A 20,646-nucleotide genomic window follows, 5' to 3' on the forward strand; every position below is an offset into this window, starting at 1 on the left:
AAGCAAAAGTAAATGTAAAGAGCCTTCATTTACTACACATAATCACCTCAAAGCAGTTAATTCTAGATGCTTTCTATGGGCTCTTTGTTTCACTCTATTTCCTCCCACAAGTGACAGCAAAAGGCCTTCTCTTAAGCCTTTAATGTTTAAAACAACAGACTGAACAGCTTAATAATTAACTTGATACTGCTCTACAGACTGTATCTTTTGATTTCTTAATGCATAACACAGATTATCTTGGTTGACAGAAACAACCTACGAAGTGAAAGTTTTATTAACCAGTTACTGTTGAAAGAAAACCTGGACTTCCAGCTCCTCGAGACAAGTACCTGGGTAAGTGATTTATCAACTCTGTCTTTAAAGTGCCCATATTTTATATAAAACTAAACTCAACAATTGAAAAGTTGAAGAATGAGATCTGGAAAATTCTACTATGGATGTTTTGCTTTATAAAGGGAAAACATTGTTTTGGAATTATTAGGCCCAGATTTTCTGTCATAAGTGGATATTTAGAACTGTGCTGAGGTAGTTTACTCTACTAATTTTAAGTTTAAAAACCTAAATGTAATTGTAAAAGCTATTAGTCTTCTGCCTTCTCAGTATTTCTATTTAACTTAAAGGAATATTCTTGTATGATCCTCTGCTAGGGTGCATTTTTAAAAATTCTGTTTATGGGGACATGAAAACCAAATCTTTCCAAAAATAGTTTTCAGATTCCCAAAGACAATGTATCCTTCAGCTGCTAGATAAATGCATTTTCCACCAATGACTGCTTTATTTCCTATTTCAAAAATATATGGAATATTTTTCAGCACGATATGTACTTCATCTTTTTTATCATTAAATCACAGAACTACTACAGTGATAATGTGTTCTTGACATTCTGAATACTAATTACTTCCTCAAGGTTTCTGGAACAAGATTTAAGCTACTTTATTTATTTTTTTCATATGCACTATTGTGACTATCCTATTGTTACTTTTATGAATAATCATTTCAGTATGCCCTTGTTTACATCCCTTTGTCTTTTCCTTGGGTTCATTATCAAAGCAATATTCTAACATCAGTACAGAAAGCTCTGATAAATGAAGAGTCATACAGTATAATTATTTTGTTTTAGTAATGAAAATATTTAACATTTTAACAATAAATGAAAAAGACTCAATATACTTTAAATGCAAATATTTTAAATTAAAGTTGTAGTAAGTCAGTATTTGGGCTAATGTTTGTGACCAGTCAATATACTTTTTTTTCAATGGACAAATGCTGCACTATTACTATTCTTTTTTTAAAAAAAATCTAAATATTTTCCTCAGATACATAAAAATTAAAGTCTTTGAAATTCATAAACCAATCTACTGAAATGTTCCAAAATTATGTTTTTATTCTAAACTAGAGGCCTGATGCATGAAATTTGTGCAAGAGTAGGCTTTCCTTCCCCCAGCTGCCGGCACTGGCTTCCTTCTAGCAGTGGGACCCGGGCTTCCCTTTCAGCTCCGGCTTCATCTGGAAGGTCATCTGGAAGGATGTCTGGTCTAATTAGCATATTATGCTTTTATTATTCTAGATGGCATATAGATTTGTATAAAGCTATATGGAGCTTTAAAATCATGACATCCTCAAATATAGACAATATATAGTTGAAACCTTATACTATCATATGATATCTAAATTCCTAGATAATCTAAAAGAAGTGTTTATGCAATTAAAAATAGTTCATTTTTGGCTCATCAGTCTCATTTAGTATTTCATGATGGCCCAAAGAAGTTAGAGGATGTTCTCAACATCAATTCCATTCTTTGTTCTCCATGGAATATTAGCAAAGTTTTATCTGTGTTAACTGAATCTAAGAGCAATGTCTTCTTGTGTTCTGAAACTTGGTACAAATGACCATGGAAGTCTTTTATATTGATTTCAAAAGTCGATAGGAGGTAGCTTTTGCAGAGTATTTGCTTGGACCTGTGGCCAGGTGGCAAAGGACTTATGACAAGGCAGATTTTAAAATGTTCCTGTCTAAGATACACTAGTGAGTTGAAGCAAGTAGTTATCTATTTCTAGGAAGAATTGCAGGGTAACTTTATTACGCTTCACAGTGTACACTTCTCACTCCATCTCATCTCACCACATCCTGAAAATAGATATTAAATAGGAATAAAAGTGGAGATAATATTAATATTTCATAGAGAAGAGAAATTCATTGTTAGGGAAAAGGTTTGGTGATAAGAGATCTAACATTGTCCAGTTGATTTTCATTAGGTCTGATTTAGCTCATCATAGAACACTTTGCTGTTGGAAACATGGGATTAAAATTAACTCTAACTCTAGTCTTCTCAATTTATCAGGAATTAGCAATGCTTTTAGCTTACATAAATTCCATTATTTCTCAAAGACAACTCATTTTGTCTACTATCCTCAAAAGAAACTACTACAAAAGTTACTGTACTCATAGAAGTTAAAGATGGGCAAAGAAAAAGGAAACTTATTTTAAAAGAGAATAATGAGCCTTGTTGGTGTGGCTCAGTGGTTGAGCATCAACCTATGAACCAGGAAGTAATGGCTCAGTTCCCAGTCAGGGCATATGCCCAGCTTGCAGGCTGGATTCCCAGTGTGGGGAGTGCAAGAAGCAGCCAATCAATGATTGATGTTTCTCTCATCATTGATGTTTCTATCCCGCTCGCTCTATACCTCTCCTTTCCTTTCTGAAATATATATATATATATATATATATATATATATATATATACACACACACACACATATATATATGTATATATATATATTTAAATTATATATTATAATTAAATATATATTTAAATATATATTTAAATTAAATATATATATTATAATTAAATACCTCTGGATAAATAAATACACTTATAAATGTGTACATATATATGTATTTGAGTTGAGAAACAGATACAGAAATAGGTGAAAAAAAAGTAACAATGCTATTGTCTAAGACAGAATCAAAACAAGAAAAGTTAAGTGGTAAAAAAGTGAATCTATGGTAATAAATATTATAATGTATAATAAATACAAAACAGTTAACATTTTATGCTTCAAATAGTATATTTTCAAAGTAAAAATAAAATCTCATATACGATATGTTAAAAAATTTGGGATAAATTAGTAGAAACATGCAGAGGAATATCTTACACAATAATAATCTATTCAATAGATTAAATTTAAAAAGATTTTAAAGATTAAAAGTATATTAATATTGACAAGCCCACAGCCAATATCATACTCAATGGGCAAAAACTAAGAGTTTCCTTTAAGATCAAGAATAAGACAGGCACATCTGCTTTATCCACTCTGATTCGACATTGTACTGGAAGTCCTTGCCACAGCAATCAGATAAGAAGAATAAATAAAAGCCATCCAATTTGGAAAGCAGTATGGAGTTTACTAAAAAAATTAAAAATGAAACTTCCTTATGAACCAGAGATCCCATTTCTGGGAATATATTTAACGTAACCCAAAACACTAATTTGAAAGAATATATGCACACCTATGTTCATAGCAACATTATTTACAAGAGCCAAATTTTGGGAGCAGCCAGAGTGCCCATCAGTAGATGAGTGGATAACAAAAGCTGTGGTACATTTAAGTAATGGAATACTATTTAGCCATAAAAAGGAAGGAAATCTTACCTTTGTGACTGCATGGATTGTCCTGGAGATTATTATGCTAAGTGAAATAAACTAGCCAGAGAAATAGAAATACCATATGATTTCACTTATGTGAGGAATCTAATGAACAAAATAGAAACAGACTCATAGATATAGAAAACAGACTGATAGTTATTAGAGGGGAGGAGGTATGGGAGACTGGGTGAAAATATGGAAGGGATTAAGCGAAAAAAGAAAAAAACTCTTAAACACAGACAACAGTACAGTGATTACCAGAGGGAAAGGGGGTTGGGGGAGCTAGAAGAAGCTAAGGGGAGAAAAATGGCTAAGGACACTTGACTTTGGGTGGTAAACACACAATACAATATACCGATGATGTATTGTAGAATTGTACACCTGAAACTATATTTAAAAATAAATAAAGTTCAAAATACCCACATAAACAAGCACACACATACACAGTTATGTTTTTAATGTTGATACATGTTTATTGTCTTATTTCTAACATATATTCCATGTAGGTGGACAAATGAGCCAAACCTATTATAAAGCAGAGTTGCTTATACTTTTAGGAACTGATATGTCTTCCATTGCTATGATACTGGGAAGCCGTTTTCTGGATTTTTAAAAAATATTTTTTTATCGATTTCAGAGAGAGAAAGGGAGAGGGAAAGAGAGAAAGAAACATCAATGATGACAGAGAATCATTATTTGACTGCTACCTGCATGTCTCCTAATGGAGATTGAGCCCACAACCTGGGCATGTGCCCTGTCTGGGAATTGAACCGTGACCTCTGGTTCATAGGTTGATACTCAACCATTGAGCCATACTGGCTGGGTTGTTTTCTGGATTTTATTAGGCCCTTGGGACCCCAAATTAACTCTTCACAAAAAAAAATAGCTATGTTAAAAGACCCTAACAATAAAATACCGCCTAATAGCACATGGCATCCAGTACTTCCTGACTATGTAAAATTAAGTGTCTGAGGACATCAAAGAACAGGGAATATTTCACATTTGAATTTCTGTGAGATGGAGGAGATAGGTGCAATTATCTCCTCTTAAAGGCTAAAGTTCCCAAGCACTTGCAGGATTAGTGACTTGCTCAAGAGTGATTAAAAGGCAGAGATTAGATATAAAAACTTAGACTCATCTCTTTTTGTGTGGGACTGAGTGAAGGATAGTGAATGGTTCTCTAGGCGAAGAGAATGCATTTTTCTTCTGCTTTGAGGCAGTGTTGAAATTAAAAAAGAGCACAAACTCTTAGGTTAGGATGGTATAAATGGAGATAATATTATACTTTTAGTAATACTTAAGCTACATTGAGCAATTTTTACATGCCAGACAGCATGCTGCATCTTTATACACATTAAATCATTTCTTTATGAGATTATAACAATGACGATAACAGTGACAATGATTCTATGAATTGGACACTAACTGATAAAGTGTTGGAAAGATCTAGATTTTTGCTGCTAAGCTCTAGATTTTTCTAGCAGTGGTCTTTTCCAGCAACAAAGCTAAATGCTTTCACCGTTAGGTGTATTACATCACAGAATTTGAAACCTGATTTTACCATATTTTTGTAGTTGGGCAAGTTGCATAAACTCTGATAATTTCTAATGATGATATGAATCAAAGCTTTAGTTAGAAGTGGAAATTATAATGCCTATAAGTGCTCAATAAATATTAACCTTCTTCATAGTCTTTGTCTTAATATTACTCCATGTTGCTTTAGCCAACTAAATTTGATTATGATGTAAATTAATATTGTTTGTAAGATGCAGTATGTGGGAAAAGAACATGGCCTCATTTCTAGGAATTCAGGGAACAAACAGAATGCAACAGTTAAAAGCCAAGTAATTGAATCAATTATTTTAGAGAGAAACTACCATAGGTCATGTGAAAAGTACATAACAGAAGCTTCTGTAAATGTCTACTTTAAGTTTTTGTAAAAGTGAAGCAGTATCCTAAAGGGATCTTTCAGCAATAAAGGAGTGTTCTGTTCAACTGCTCATTCTTTTCTTGTTTCTTCTGTTGTGACTTACAAAATATAGTTTATTAATCAAAGAATACCAATTTCACTTAAAATTGTATGATGTTACAGATGAAACAAACTAGGGTGACCATTTTGTACATTTTTCATATTATTTGTTTGTTTTAAAAATATTTTTATTGATTTCAGAGAGGGAGGGAGAGAGAGGTAGAAATATAAATGAGAGATGCCAAAACCGGTTTGACTCAGTGGAGAGTGTCGGCCTGCGGACTGAAAGATCCCAGGTTCGATTCCGGTTAAGGGCATGTACCTGGGTTGCGGGCACATCCCCAGTGGGAGATGTGCAGGAGGCAGCTGATCGATGTTTCTCTCCCATCGATGTTTCTAACTATCTCTCTCCCTTCCTCTCTGTAAAAAAAAATCAATAAAATATATTTAAAAAAATAAAAATAAATATATGATGAGAGAGAATCATTGATGATGAATGAGAGAAAATCATTGATTGACTACCTCCTGCATGCCCCACACTGGGGATCCAGTCTGCAACCTGGGCGAGTGCCCTAACCCGGAATCTAACCTGGTCAATGCCCAACCACTGAGCCATGCTAGCTAAGCATCCCATATTTTTTAGATAGGTAAAGTATGGCTCAGATATATGAGGTAAGTTGCTCAGGTCAGACTGCTAGTTTGTGGAAGAGCTGGACCAAAAGTCTCTTCAGGTTCCCAAGGCTGTGCTTAAAAGAACCCCACAAATATAGCATTTCTATTGTTAAAATATATTAGTTTTACATTAAAGAAGCTAATAAATCCATTCTCTTTAGGTAAATAATCTGTTAAATATCAAAATACCACTTTCTAGGAGAATAATGTTGTATCAGTTTAACCCTTTGTGGTCATATTAAATTTGGACATGGGTGTCGTACTGGTCGGAATTAATTTCCATTGAAAGAGCAGTGATACAGAACATGCAAGATTATGAAGGATAAACAAGATTTATTAATTCTTTTTTGGAACTACGTCACTACTAGTAGAATCACTACAAACGTTATCACTTTCTACGTCAGAGTCAGTATTCAAGGTGCCAAAATAAAACTCTTCATCATTACTTTCAGATTCGCAGTACACTTCTTTCGGTAACTTTCTTTTTGCCATTTTGGAGTACTATTTTGAATTATCTTAACAAGCGAGAATGCCTAACTACAGTTAAATGTAATTTGTAAAGCTTTATTTGAAATTCTGTGAAGTATCTCCGAAGCTTGTCGATTCCTTCACTCTCAAAAGGTAATTGACTCGCCACGGTGTTTTGCATGGCGAGTATGGAACGAACGCGTTTGTTTATATTGAGTTTCGATATCTCTGATTGGTCAGGGCAATGTTTTGGTTCGTGACAAGGTCGCTTAGACACTTAAGAGCTTTCAGAGAAATTATGAACTGATACATGAATGAATAGAGTTAAGATTCGTACGGTTCCTTGCTGTGGTGGCTGAGAGCAGACATACGACCGGAACGGTAAAAAAGCTTTGGTGGCTGAGAGTAGACAAATGACCGCAAAGGGTTAATATTCAATTTTTTCTTAAAAATTAAGGCACATCATGCTCTTAGGTATAATAATATTTTGTTATTTTAACTCACCAATGGGCATAAGAATCCATAATTTCATCCAGGTTAACATGGACTAACATTTATTTTAACAACATAAAGGATAGTAAATTGTGTCCAAGGTCTCACAGTCATCCTCTAGAGGAAGTCATGTTTCAAGGGACCTCTTCAGAGTAGTAAACAAAAGATGCCCAAGGGACAGGATCAGCTTCGGCAACATTTCCTGAGCTTTTTCCAACTCAATTTCTCTCACATACTGTTATATCTCACTAAGCCTTTCATCCTTTTAATGATTTTTGGCTCTGATTCTTGAGGATATTCATTTAAAGTTCTCAGGAGTTTAAAGGTAAGTTCAATATGACTGCATTTCTTCCATGAATACATTGGGGTGTTTTAGGAATCATAATGCTAACTTAAGATATTGAACTCATGCAAAATTTGGATACACTTATTTGATTTGTTCCTCTTCAAGGGATGGCCTAAAAAAAAAGATAATGGCAAAAACACAAATATTCCAAAAATTGCCAAATACTGTACATAAATTAAAATATTTTATTATACAATTTTAAAACATAAAATAATGTTAAAATGTACAATTTTTCCCTTTAGAAATGGTTCCCAATAAAATTTTATATCATCATCTAAAATATATGGATATTTAGTGAAAAATATTAATAAAACGATCAGTGTGAATCAGGTTTTATTAAAGTCCTTTAATATGCAGTATAGTAGATTAAATCTCCATGTATTTATGAAGCACCTTAATGTGTGCAATATTGAGCAAAAAGGAATACTGCTTATCTTTTCTACCTGGAATATTCTTTTGTATCTCTAATTAACCAAACTTCATGGTTAAAATCAAATCACACCAAACTGTGCTACAGATCTGATGACCACCTTACCATAATTTAGCACTTCTCTTATGTTGCCTTGTGTTGAAATTTATCGTTTTAATGTTTATATTTAGAAGGGAATATAGGAAAGTAATTATTATTAGTGATTCTGTTGTCAGACTATCTGGGTTCAAACCCAGTCCTGCCACTTACTGGGTTTGTTACTAAAATTTATAACTGGGTAAGTTACTAAAGCTTTCTGGAAGTTAATTTTAATTCCCCTTTTGGTAAAATGAGGGCAATAGATTTAAATTTCACTAAAAACAGGATTTTGTGTGTGCGTGGGGGGGTGCATGTGTATGAGAGTGTGTATGTATTTTGAAAAACGATTTAGAACGTAAACTTCTTGTTGATTGGGACTACTGATACTTCCCAGTATATCTCAGAGTGTTAGGTTGCTAATCAAAATTATAATCGTAACAAAATAACTCAATCCCTGACTATTCCAGCTAGAGTATTAGGGAAGCTTCATTTCATTTCAATACACATTCATTAACCTTGATAAAGTCAAGTCCTCCTGGAAAAAAAGAATCTAAATTCTAATCAAAGAAACAGACATTGTAAACTGATAAGACACTAAAAATGTATAAAATAACATCAGTACATCCAAGATAGGAAAAGGGAGAATAACTACTTTTTTTTAGGTTACCAGGAAGGCTTTTCAGAGGTTGTGCAATTCATACAAGATTTTGAGAATGAACAGGAGTTTTCCAGGTAGACAAGAAAAGTAAGAGTATGAGCTCAAAGATAGGAACATGCAATTGCAACATCTAGATGTGAGGGGGTGGATGCATTTTTTTTTAATTGCCTGTTGCTAGAGGCTAAAGTCTAACTGCAGTGGCAGGTAAACAGAGGGAGGAGTTTAAGTGTAAAAAACCATGGTGAAGTTCTTTACACTTTACCCTTTCAGATTTTTAAAGGTATCTTACAGAGAGTTGGCAGGAAGAAGGGAGGAACTGAGCTTAGAGATAAGGTGACTAATTCAAAGGCCATTGCCAGGATTTATGATGATAAGGACACAAATTAAGGCATTTTTCTGGGTAATAATACTAATAATGATTTTTCTGGGTAATAATAATCTAGATAGATATATAAAAGACTAAGTGTCCATCCATCTGACCAGTAGTTATGACCACCAGGGGACAGACGCTCAATACAGGAGCTACCATGATGCACACTGTCCATCTATATATATAAAAGCCTAAGCGACTGAACTACCTAACAACTGGTCAACGCTCAACTCAGGAGCTGTCCCCTGGTGGTCAGTGCACTCCCACAGCTAACCTCCAATGGCCAGCCAACCTCCCACGGCCCCAGTTGGCCCTGATCGCCGGTCAGGCCAAGAGATCCCACCTGTGCATGAATTTGTGCACCGGGCCTCTAGTTGAAAAATAAATGGCACCATGGACCTGGCACTGACAAACCAACACTCAGCTTCCCCCAAGTGGTACACACCGGAGCACCACTACCCCAGAGCGACACCCCACCAAATTGCAGCCAGTGCTGCTGAGACCCCATGGCACAAAATGCGGTCCACAGCCCAGCCCAGCCTGGAAATAGTAGCTTTGGGCGCCAGGTAATGACATCATGTAGCAACACCCAGCTTCCTCTCCCTAGTGACTAGCCTCCTTGCAGTTTCTTCAGCCCAGGAACATGAATTGCTTTATAGTCAGGTTCAAGTATTTTACAATTTAACCAAATGTTTGTGAAAGGTTTTCATGTGCCTCATCTAATTTGATCCTTACAGAAGTCCTGGAGTAGGTAGATAGGAGACTTGGTAGAATCCTATTTTCTTTTCATTAGCCAGACAATGGAGATTTAGAAAGTTTAGAAACTTGATCCGACTTAAAAGAAGTAAGAAATGGTGGACCTTGAAAATGACTTCAGGTTTTCTCACTGCGCAGATTATAGTCAAACACTGCTACAGTTAAATATTTTACCCTTTGTTCTCCCTGCATGATCTACAATAATAATCTGCTTTGAGTTGATATTTACTGCTGTATTGCTGACAATTACCTGAAAGAGAAATTGGGGTGCTTCACTGGGCTGGAAAAAGTTTAACTAAATCAGAAAGCAGGTCTAATTAAGCAAGTTTATCTATATATATATATATATATATATATATATATATATATATATATAGCTCACAGGTGCCAATCACATGCATGTGTTTTGATCTGTCATTGTCAATCATGAATTTGGTTGACACTTCTATTATAGAGAAAGGGTGAATAGCGATATTAAAATATTTCTTCTAATTAATTTCCTTTCAATGTGCATGGATACTTGTAATGATAATATTAATAATGGCTATGCTTTATCAAATATACACCATGTTTTATCAATGTTACATCCATCATCTTATTTCTCCATCACAATAGTTGTGCAAAGTTAGTAAATCATTACCTCCATTTTAAGATTAAAAAATTGAATTAGAATTTTGATTGTCCAGAGTCACATTGGTAGTGAATGACAGATCTAGCATATTATTTATGATTCTAGGGACCTAACAGTCTTAACTACTAAGATAGTTCATGAAGAGAAGCTGCTTTTCCCAGGGACACTTGAAAGAAAAAGAAATAATCACATTTGTGAAATGATTGGATTTGGAAAAGTTAAAGAGAAGATAGAATCTCTAGATTGCTGATGTGAGTGGTGAGGTGAATATGGTATCACCAAATTGTAAGTTACATAGGCACTTTAGGACAAAAACTGTTCACTGAACAAGGCTCATAAGTTATACTTGTGATTATTAAGTTTGAAATTTTATGGTATTTATAAATCCCAAGATTTTTAGTAAAAGCAAAAAACAAACAACAACACAAAACTTCAACTAATATCTAATTATATACTCTACCCTCAGTGACACTCAGGTACATCCAGATTCAGTTGCATATCACCATTCTCTCATATAATAGGCAGAACTACTGCTAGACGTATGCATAATGGCAGTCAGTGGACCCTCCTATTCTTGTGAGACTAGTCAGAAACCCAGTATATCCCAGGCACACTTAGTTACCCAGAAATAACCCTGAAATCTTTAGTTTCTTACCACATAATTTAGCGAAGTATTCACAATTCATCCTCACTTTTTGCACTGTAGGCACATAGACCTTATTTCTCTGTCCCAGAATGAAACATAGGGTCTTTATACATGCTACTTCCTGGCTGGAAAGTTCTCCTCTTTTCCAAATTAACTCTTGCTTTTTATTCTGTTCTAATTATCTATGTACCTTTTTTTTTTTTGACACTGCCTTACTGTTTTTATTACAATAACTTTGTAATATACTTTGAAATCATGGAGTGTGATGCCTCTCCAGCTTTGATTTTCTTTCTTAAGATTACTTTGGCTATTTTGGGTCTTCTGTGGTTCCACATATATTTTAGGACTGTTTGTTCTATTTCTGTGAAAGATGTCTTTGAAATTTTGACAGGGATTACATTGAATCTATAGATTACCTTGGATGGTATGGACATTTTAACAATATTAATTCTTTCAATCCATGAGTACAAAATATTTTTGATTTATTTGTGTCTTCAGTTTCTTTCCTTAATGTCTTATAGTTTTCAGTGTATAGGTCTTTATTTCTATGGCTAAATTTTATTCCTAGATATTTTTTATGTAATTGCAAATGGGATTATTTTATTAATTTCTCTTTGTGATGGTTTTTTATTAACTTATATGTATGCAACAGGTATTTGTATATTGATTTGGTATCCTGTGACTTCATAAACCTTTAAAGTAAAAGGTATTTGGTTGAGGTAGGATAAGGGTGGAGTTGTAAGGACTTGAAAAAAGAGAAATAAAGAAGATAAGAAATTGCACTTTGGGAAAGATACAGTTAGGTTATGTCTATTGGTTTCAGAGGGTTCTGATTTTAATTATTGAAGTAAGATTCAGCAGCTGCCAGAGGACCTCAGGAAGCTAAAAACCTTAATCAGAGCAATGTATTTCCAACGCTACACTTACCTCAAGCCCGCCCCCCCCCCCCTTTATTCTTGTGGTCTGTTGTAGAATAATTTACTTTTAGCTAATTTGCATTCAGTGGCTCAGTCTGTAATTTAAGGAAGTACTAAGTTAGGCCACTCCTGATTTTATAGTTAAGAACATTCAGAGTAGTCATGGGGGTTATTCACATTCCCACTGCAATGAATTGGCAGCAATATGGTTAAGAAGGACACTTTCTTCTAACTCTAAAGTCCAGTAATTTTATTACATATCCCAGAAGTCTTTGTATACCCATTAAAAATATTGATGATATTATCATATAACCAGTACATATAAAATAAATTGTGCAAGACCTCATTGGTTTTTATAATACTTTTTTTCTTCTGCTGATTTGTAATGCACAGTACTGTGATCTGACGCTGCTAGACCTAGAGAAATGAAATATGACCTTGGTGAATAAAATGTAATTAATTTTAATCATATTGATGTTATGTAAAACAAAGGCTTTTTAACTTGTGCCTCTTTGCATAAAATATAGTCTCTCAAACATGGACAACAAGCTGGATATCTACAGAAGGGAGTTAGTGGATGTTCAGGGTGTTCCTCTCTTCTGGAGCATTGCTGAGGAGTGGTCCCAGGTGGAGTCATTTGAAAGCCGACCAGATGACCTTTTGATCGCCACCTATCCCAAATCTGGTAAGACCTTTTCATTTATTTGCACAGTTGACCCTTGAACAACATGGATTTGAACTGCATGGATCTACTTACTTAAGGATTTAAAAAATATATATACAGTTGACTGTCCATATTCCCAGGTTGTGCATCAGCAGATTCAACCAACTGTAGATGGAAAACAGTATTTTCTTTTCTTTCTTCTTTATTGATTAAGGTATTACATGTGTCCTTATGCCCCCAGAGCCCCTCGACCCCTCCGCTCATGTCCTTATCCACCTGATGTTTGTGTCCATTGGTTATGCTTATATGCAAGCATACAAGTCCTTTGCTTGATCTCTCTCCCTTACCCCACCCTTTCCCTACCTTCCCTCTGAGTTTTGACGGTGTGATCGATGCTTCTCTGTCTCTGGATCTTTTTTTGTTCATCAGTTTATGTTGTTCATTATATTCCATAAATGAGTGAGATCATGTGATATTTATCTTTCTCTGACTGGCTTATTTCGCTTAGCATAATGTTCGCCAGTTCTATCCATGCTGTTGCAAATGGTAAGAATTTCTTCATTTTTACAGTAACAGTATTTTCCATCTTCAGATGGGAACTCAAAGATTTTGAGAGCTGACTGAATTGTTCTACTACATCATTTTATATAAGACACATGAGCTTCTGGGGACTTGGGGATCTGCAGGGATTCTGAAACTTTCTGTGAATACAAAGGACAGACGTCTGTGGTTAAGTTCTGAGGGAGTCAAAAGTTAGTCAGAACCCCTAACCCCTGCATTGTTCAAAGGCACTGTACTTGATGATTACTTATTGATCCGTATGTGTAAGCCCAATGATTAGCAGATTACTTGTTAAAGGATCATTGTAGCTGTTTGTTGCTGGTGTAGTTTTGTTTCAAATTAGACAAACTCACTTCCTACTGGAAGCTCTATCTAAAGAAAAATTAATGCTGTACATATAAATGATTTGGTACATTAGAATATGAATATATGGATATATATACTTCTATATAATTTAATGTTTAAATATTTTGCTCATTTTAATATTTTAAAATGTTTTGTAAAATATTAATATTTCATTGTTTTCAACATGTTTTATAAATATGTTTAAAAATACTTTGTTATAAATTTAAACAACTGCTCTCTTTAATAAACAGTCTCAAAAAAGAGAATGTAAGCCCTACACACTGAAAACTATAAGACTTAAGGAAAGAAACTGAGAAATAATATGAGTTTTGGTTTTACCATTTTTATATATTTACTAGAGGCCCAGTGCACAAAAATTTCTGCACTGAAGGGGGGGGAGGGTCCCTCAGCCTGGCCTATGCCCTCTTGCAGTCTGGGACCCCTCAGAGGATGCCCACCTGCTGGCTTAGGCCTGCTCTCTGGGGGGATCGGGCCCAAGCTGGCAGTCAGACATCCCTCTAGCAGCCTGGGAGCCCTCGGGGGATGTTCACTTGCCAGCAGGGAGCAGGCCTAAGCTGCAGTTGGACATCCTTAGCGCTGCTGAGGAGGTGGGAAAGGCTCCCACCACCACTGCTGTGCTGGCATCTGGCAGCCTGGCTTGTGACTGAGCAGAGCTCCCACTGTGGGAGCGCACTGACCACCAGAGGGCTGCTCCTGCATTGAGCATCTGCCCCCTGGTGGTCAGTGTGTGTCATAGTGACCAGTCATTCCCAGTCGTTCTGCTGTTAGGGTCAGTTTGCATATTACCCTTTTATTATATAGGATAGAGGCCTGGTGCATGGGTGGGGGCCGGCTGGTTTGCCCTGAAGGTTGTCCTGGATCAGGGTGGGGGTCTCGCTGGGGTGCCTGGCCAGCCTGGATGAGGGGCTGATGGGTGTTTGCAGGCTGGTCGCACCCCCTTCAGGGTGGGGGTTCCCAGTGGGGTGCCTGGCCAGCCTGGGTGAGGGGCTGAAGGCCGTTTTCAGTCTGGCCAAGCCCTCCAGGTGACAGAAGCTCCCAGCCTCTCCTTTTTTTCTTTTTTCTTTTTTATTCTGGGATTTATTTTCCTTCTATAATTGAAACTTTGTAACCTTGAGAGAAGCTCAGAGATGACCCGAGTGGGTGGGAGGGAAGCTTGGCTTCCTCCATAGCCAGAGACAACCCACTCCTGCTCGCTCCAGCTCCGTGGCTACTGCTGGCTGAAAGCAGGTATCTGGGGTTTATTTACCTTCTATAATTGAAACTTTGTTGCTTTGAGTGGAGCTCAAAGCCGGCCACGGCAGCTGGGAAGCTTGGCTTCCGCCATCATTGGGGCAACCAAGCCTCCTGCTTGCTCCAGCTCCGTGGCTGCCAGCTACCATCTTGGTTGGGTTAATTTGCATATAGTCGCTCTGATTGGCTGGTGGGTGTGGCTTAAGGCATAGCAAAGGTACCATCAATTTGCAGTTTGTCTTTTATTAGTGTAGATTAATAAGAAACTATTAAGAAAGTCCTTGGAAGGTACTATTACACAAATAGTTCATCTACAAAGGTGCTCTTTGATGCTGAATTTTTTCTAATGTACTAAATATTAGATGGCTAGGTGGCTACACATAAATTAATCATGTACTCTTTTTGGTCATTTTCTTTTCTTTTGTTCCAAGTTAAGGATCTCTTACCCTTTGAGACAGTATGGAGGGACCTGGAGAATATTATGCTATGCAAAATAAACCAGCCAGAGAAAGATAAATATCACAGGATCTCACTTATATGTGGAATCTAATGAACAAAATAAACTGATGAACAAAATGATCCAGAGACATTGAAGCATGCAACAGACTAATGTATTTCAGAGAGAGGGGGCAGGAAGAGATTAACCAATGAACTTATATGTATATATGCGTAGACAGACAGGAAGCGCCTGGGGAGGGGGCAGGCGTGGGTTGGAGGGGGTCAATGGGGAGGAAAAAGGGGGACATCTGTAATACTTTCAACAATAAAGATAAATTTTTTTAAATATTCAAGTTAAATAATTTTTAAAATTTTATTGTATTTTAGAGAGAGGAAGGGAGAGAGAGAGAGAAAGAGAAACATCCATGTGGGTGAAAAACATCAATTTGTTGCCTCCCAATAGAACATGAAACCTAGATATGTGTCCTGATGGGGAACTGAACCTGTCTCCTTTTGGTGTACAGAAGGATGTTTCCACTGAACCATACCAGCCAGGGAAAGCTAACTAAACCATATCTTTTTTTCAAAACTCCTAGAAAATAAACATTTTCAACTGAAAGCATATCTAAAATGGAATTTCTTTCTATAAAATTTCATTGGCCACAATTTGAACCACCCATTTCAACATAGGAAATGAAATATGTTGAATTTAGGTCTCTTTTATTCTATGAATTATTGCTTAAGCCTATGCATATTAGGCAAAAAAACTTCAAGTATAGTATTGAGTTGACCCACATTTTTCTTAGTACTATAATTGTCTGAGTTAGAAGGATAGAGATGAGTCTTGTACTCGTGATTTAGGGACATGAAGGAGTAAGAGTTGTCCACAAAAAGGACTAAATAAAAATGAGGCCTAAAGTACTCTAATATCTGGAACCAATTCAAAGGTGCCTCCATATGCAGATCACTCTTCAAAAACTATGCTGTTTGCAAGGATTAATTATTTAATTTTTTAGTTCCCACCCTCAATGATTATACAGTTTAGAGACTATCATTTCATGTTTCGTAAAGGGGAAAGAGCAGGGAACAATTAAGAAGATATTTTTCTCTTATGAATTGTAATCACTTTTTAAACAGTATCTTGATAACCAGATCATCGAGTGACATAGACAATTAAATGGAGCATATGCTCATGTACATTATAGCAATTTCTCAGAATCTGGTAAGACACAATTTCATAAACAACAGAGTAACTTGATCCACTGTGTTCAAACAGAATATATTGTCTTTGACTTGGTAGTGTCACACCGGTCACCACAGATAAAATGACAAAGTTCTCTTTGTTTTCCTTCACCCCTGTTTTTCTCTTCACCAAAATGAATCATAAGTGTCTATAATGAAAGAGTATTTACTTATTCTAATAATCATATTATACTCCACTTCCACCCAAAGATAATATCTGAATAAGAAGAAATTTTGATGAATATATATCTAGATCTAGATCTAGATCTAGATCTAGATGAATATATATATAAAACTATATATATATATATATATATATATATATATATATATATATATATAGTTAATAGGACCAGTGGAAGTCTTTAACATTTGAATATTTGGTGATCATTACACACACAAAAATTCAGTTTTACCCAAAGTGCCCTTCAGTCCCAAAGAATAATAGTCTTTTTGATATTAATAAAAATGTATAAATTGGAGTTCAGAGTCATTAAAATTGGCTGCTTCCCCCATCTATCCCACACAGGAAAATGAGCTATCATTGCTTCCACAACATCTCTTTTCTAAAATTTTGTTTGTTAATTTTTATTTTTTTATTGATTAATTTGAGAGAAATAAGGGGGAGAGGGAGAGAGAGAGAGAGAGAGAGAGAGAGAGAGAGAGAGAGAGAGAGAAGAGGGGGGCAACATAGATTTGTTATTCCACTTATTGATGCATTCATTGGCTGATTCCAGTATGTGGCCTGACCAGAGATTGGAACTGGCAACCTTGATGTATGGGAGGATGCTCTAACCAACTGAACTACCCAGTCAGGGCCCACAATGTCTCTTTTATACCCCATATTTTACTTCCTTTTCAGGCTTTACTTTTATGAACATTTTAATCAGATTTGACACATATGCACAATACATGCATACAGCATATGTTAAAGATAAATAAGGATGTCTACTAGAAAAAGAGAGAAGAGAAAAAAGGCATGAATTCAAAGAGCACGGTTTTGTTTTTGATGTTACATAATGTCTTGTGACCGTCTCATACTCTTTTTGACAGAAAAGTTTAGTTCCTTCTTTCTTTCATTTTTTCTTTTCTTTTTTTTTCTAGGAACAACCTGGGTCAGTGAAATAGTGGATTTGATCTATAACAATGGAGATGCAGAGAAATGTAAACGGGATGCAATATACAACCGAGTGCCATTCATGGAACTTATAGTTCCTGGAATGGAAAATGGTATTTTCTCTTAATGTTCTTTTTCACCATAGGAGTAAATTCCTCTATCTTTTAGTGATAGATATGAATCATAAGTGTCTATAATAAAAGAGTATTTACTTATTCTAATAATCATATTATACTCCACTTCCACCCAAAGATAATATCTGAATAAGAAGAAATGTTGATGAGTATATATATTTTTTTGTTAATAGGACCGGTGGAAGTCTTTAACATTTGAATATTTGGTGATCATTACACACAAAAATATTCAGTGTTTGATTCAATATAGAATCATATCTACTGCTAGTTAGCTTATCTTTATAGACTCGAGAAAAAAAATGTTGAATTTAGGTCTCTTTTGTTCTATGAATCATTGCTCAAGCCTTTGCAGATTGGGCCGCAAACTATTCACATGTAGTATTGAGTCGACCCACCTTTTTCTTAGAGCTTGAAAAAAATTTTTACATTATTACATTGTCATAAAGTCTTACATTATTAAATTTTTTTAAATTAGTCATGAACCTCATAGCTTAATTTGATCTCAAGAAAGCTGGAAAGGGATGAAAAACAAATTGCTAGTTATAAAAATAGTCATGGGGATATAAAGTGTGCTAGACTTAAACCAGGGTGATCACTTCAAAAGATATTATAATGTCTAATCACTATGTTGTACACCTAAATGAATATTATATTGTATGTCAACTGTAATTAAAAAATAAATTTAAAAATATATATTAAAATGCCAAAAAATAAAGAAGAAAGGGGATTTTGAAACTCTCTAGTTCCATTTTCTCACATTGTAAATGAGGCAAAGAAGAAGATAAATGAAGGAAAAATTTAGACATCTTGACCTACTGCTGTTTCTGTCTCATCAGATATTATATATGAAGATTTTATATATATTACGAAGATAATAAACTCTACAATTCATAGGCAATAAAACAGCCTAACTAACCAAAATTAATCATTTTTTAATCTCATGTAGATTTTAGATTTATATGAGGTCATTTAGCCATATAATCATTTCAAGCCATATAATGGGGTTAAAGTTTACAAAGTCTTAGATTTTATTGTAATTGACCTTTATGATTCCACATTTATAATGTAATTTAACTTTTATGCTTATAGGCATTGAGGATTTGAAAAAAATGCAGTCTCCTCGATTAGTGAAAACACACTTGCCTGTTCAACTTCTTCCTTCTTCATTTTGGAAGAATAACTGCAAGGTAGCAAAATTTAAATAAAAAGATTCTTATTTGTGTTGTAATTTCTTTTACTAATTATGTAGGAATTAAGATGAGTTTTCAACCCCTGGGTAAATCATTGTAAAAAAATAATAATGTGGTCCATATATTAAAGATCAAAATATACCAATGGATTTCACTGCTATAGCTAAGGGATTTCTAATACTCAGTGCCCAAGCCATAAGATTCTCTCAGGTTTCCCTTCTCTAAAATACCTTTCTGTCTAAATCCTTTCACTGTCCACTTGTAAACAATAGATATTTAAATACCCCAGAACTGCTTATTCATGAATTCAGTGTCATTGCAATTTATAAACATCTATACTAATAAAAAAGTAATATGCTAATTAGACCAGGAGACCTTCAGGACATCCTTCCAGACAAAGCCATGGTGGTGGGGCTGAGGCAGAGGCAGTTAGTGGAAATCAGCCTGGTGGGGGGGGGGGCAGTTGGGGGTAAGCAGGCTGGCGGGGGGGCCAGTTTGGGGTGAGCAGGCCAGCACAGGAGGTCAGTTGGGGGTGAGCAGGCCAGCAGAGGGGCAGCTGGGGGTTTTCCCTTGGATTTTTGGAATAGTTTGAGAAGGATAGATGTCAAATTTTCTTTGGTTAAAATTCACCTGTGAAGCCATCCAGTCCAGGAACTTGTTTTTTGGGAGTTTTTTTAAAAAAATTATTATTATTACTGCTTCAATTTCCTTATTTGTAATCAGTCTATTCATATTTTCTGATTCTTCCTGATTCAGTTTTGGAAGATTATATGTTTCTAGGAATTAATCCATTTTGTTCAGATTGTCCACTTGGTTGGCATACAGTTGTGTGTAATATTTTCTTGCAATCCTTTGTATTTCTATGTCATTTGTTACTTCTTTTATTTCTGATTTTATTTATTTGTTCCTCTTTCTCTTTTTTGTTTTTGTTTTTGGATGTGTCTGATTAGAGGTTTGTCAATCTTGTTCATCTTTTCAAAGAACCAGCTCTTGTTTCCATGGATGATTTGTACTTTTTTTAGACTCTATTTTGTTTATTTCTTCTCTGATCTTTATTATTTCCTTTCTTCTACTCATTTTGGAATTTGTTTTTTGTTTTTTTCTACTTTATTTAAATGTAAAATTAGATTGTTTATTTGAGATGTTTCTTGTTTCAAATATGCCTGTATCTCTATGAATTTCCCTTCCAGGACTGCTTTAGCTGTGCTTCATATGTTTTAGGTTGGGTTTTCATTTTTATATGTTTCAAGGAATGTTTTCATTTTTCTTTAATCGAATTTTTAACCCATTAAGTGCTTGGTAACATGTTATTTAGCCTCCATTGCTTTGTGTGTTTTCAGTTTTTTTCTTGTGGTTGATTTCTAGTTTCATACCGCTATGGTCAGAAAAGATGCTTGATACGATTTCAGTCTTCTTAAATTTACTGATACTTATTGTGTGCCCTAATATGTGGTCTATCTTGTAAAATGTTCTATGAATATCCTGTAATTCTGATGCTTTGGGGTGATATGCTTTGCAGATATCAATTAAATCCATCTGGTCTCGTGTGCCATCTAAGGCTGCTGTTCCTTGATTTTCTGTCTGGAAGACTTATGCATTGATGTCAGTGGGGTATTAAAATCCC

At 35.2% G+C, this 20,646-nt stretch overlaps 1 protein-coding gene across 1 annotated transcript in view; it reads left to right on the forward strand.

The window, feature by feature from the left end:
• Nucleotides 1-209: 209 nt before the first annotated feature.
• Nucleotides 210-20,646, forward strand: part of LOC308533750 (sulfotransferase 1 family member D1) — a 32,101-nt gene continuing 11,664 nt past the window's right edge. Inside the window, exons 1-4 of the mRNA XM_081111850.1 lie at nucleotides 210-333; nucleotides 12,608-12,765; nucleotides 17,686-17,811; nucleotides 18,922-19,019. Coding sequence (XP_080967976.1) covers nucleotides 12,618-12,765; nucleotides 17,686-17,811; nucleotides 18,922-19,019 — 372 coding nt within the window. The 5' untranslated portion in view covers nucleotides 210-333; nucleotides 12,608-12,617. The remainder of the gene's footprint in view (nucleotides 334-12,607; nucleotides 12,766-17,685; nucleotides 17,812-18,921; nucleotides 19,020-20,646) is intronic.

This window comes from Myotis nattereri, assembly GCF_964212035.1.
Source record: "Myotis nattereri genome assembly, chromosome: 1".
Lineage (NCBI taxonomy): Eukaryota > Metazoa > Chordata > Mammalia > Chiroptera > Vespertilionidae > Myotis > Myotis nattereri.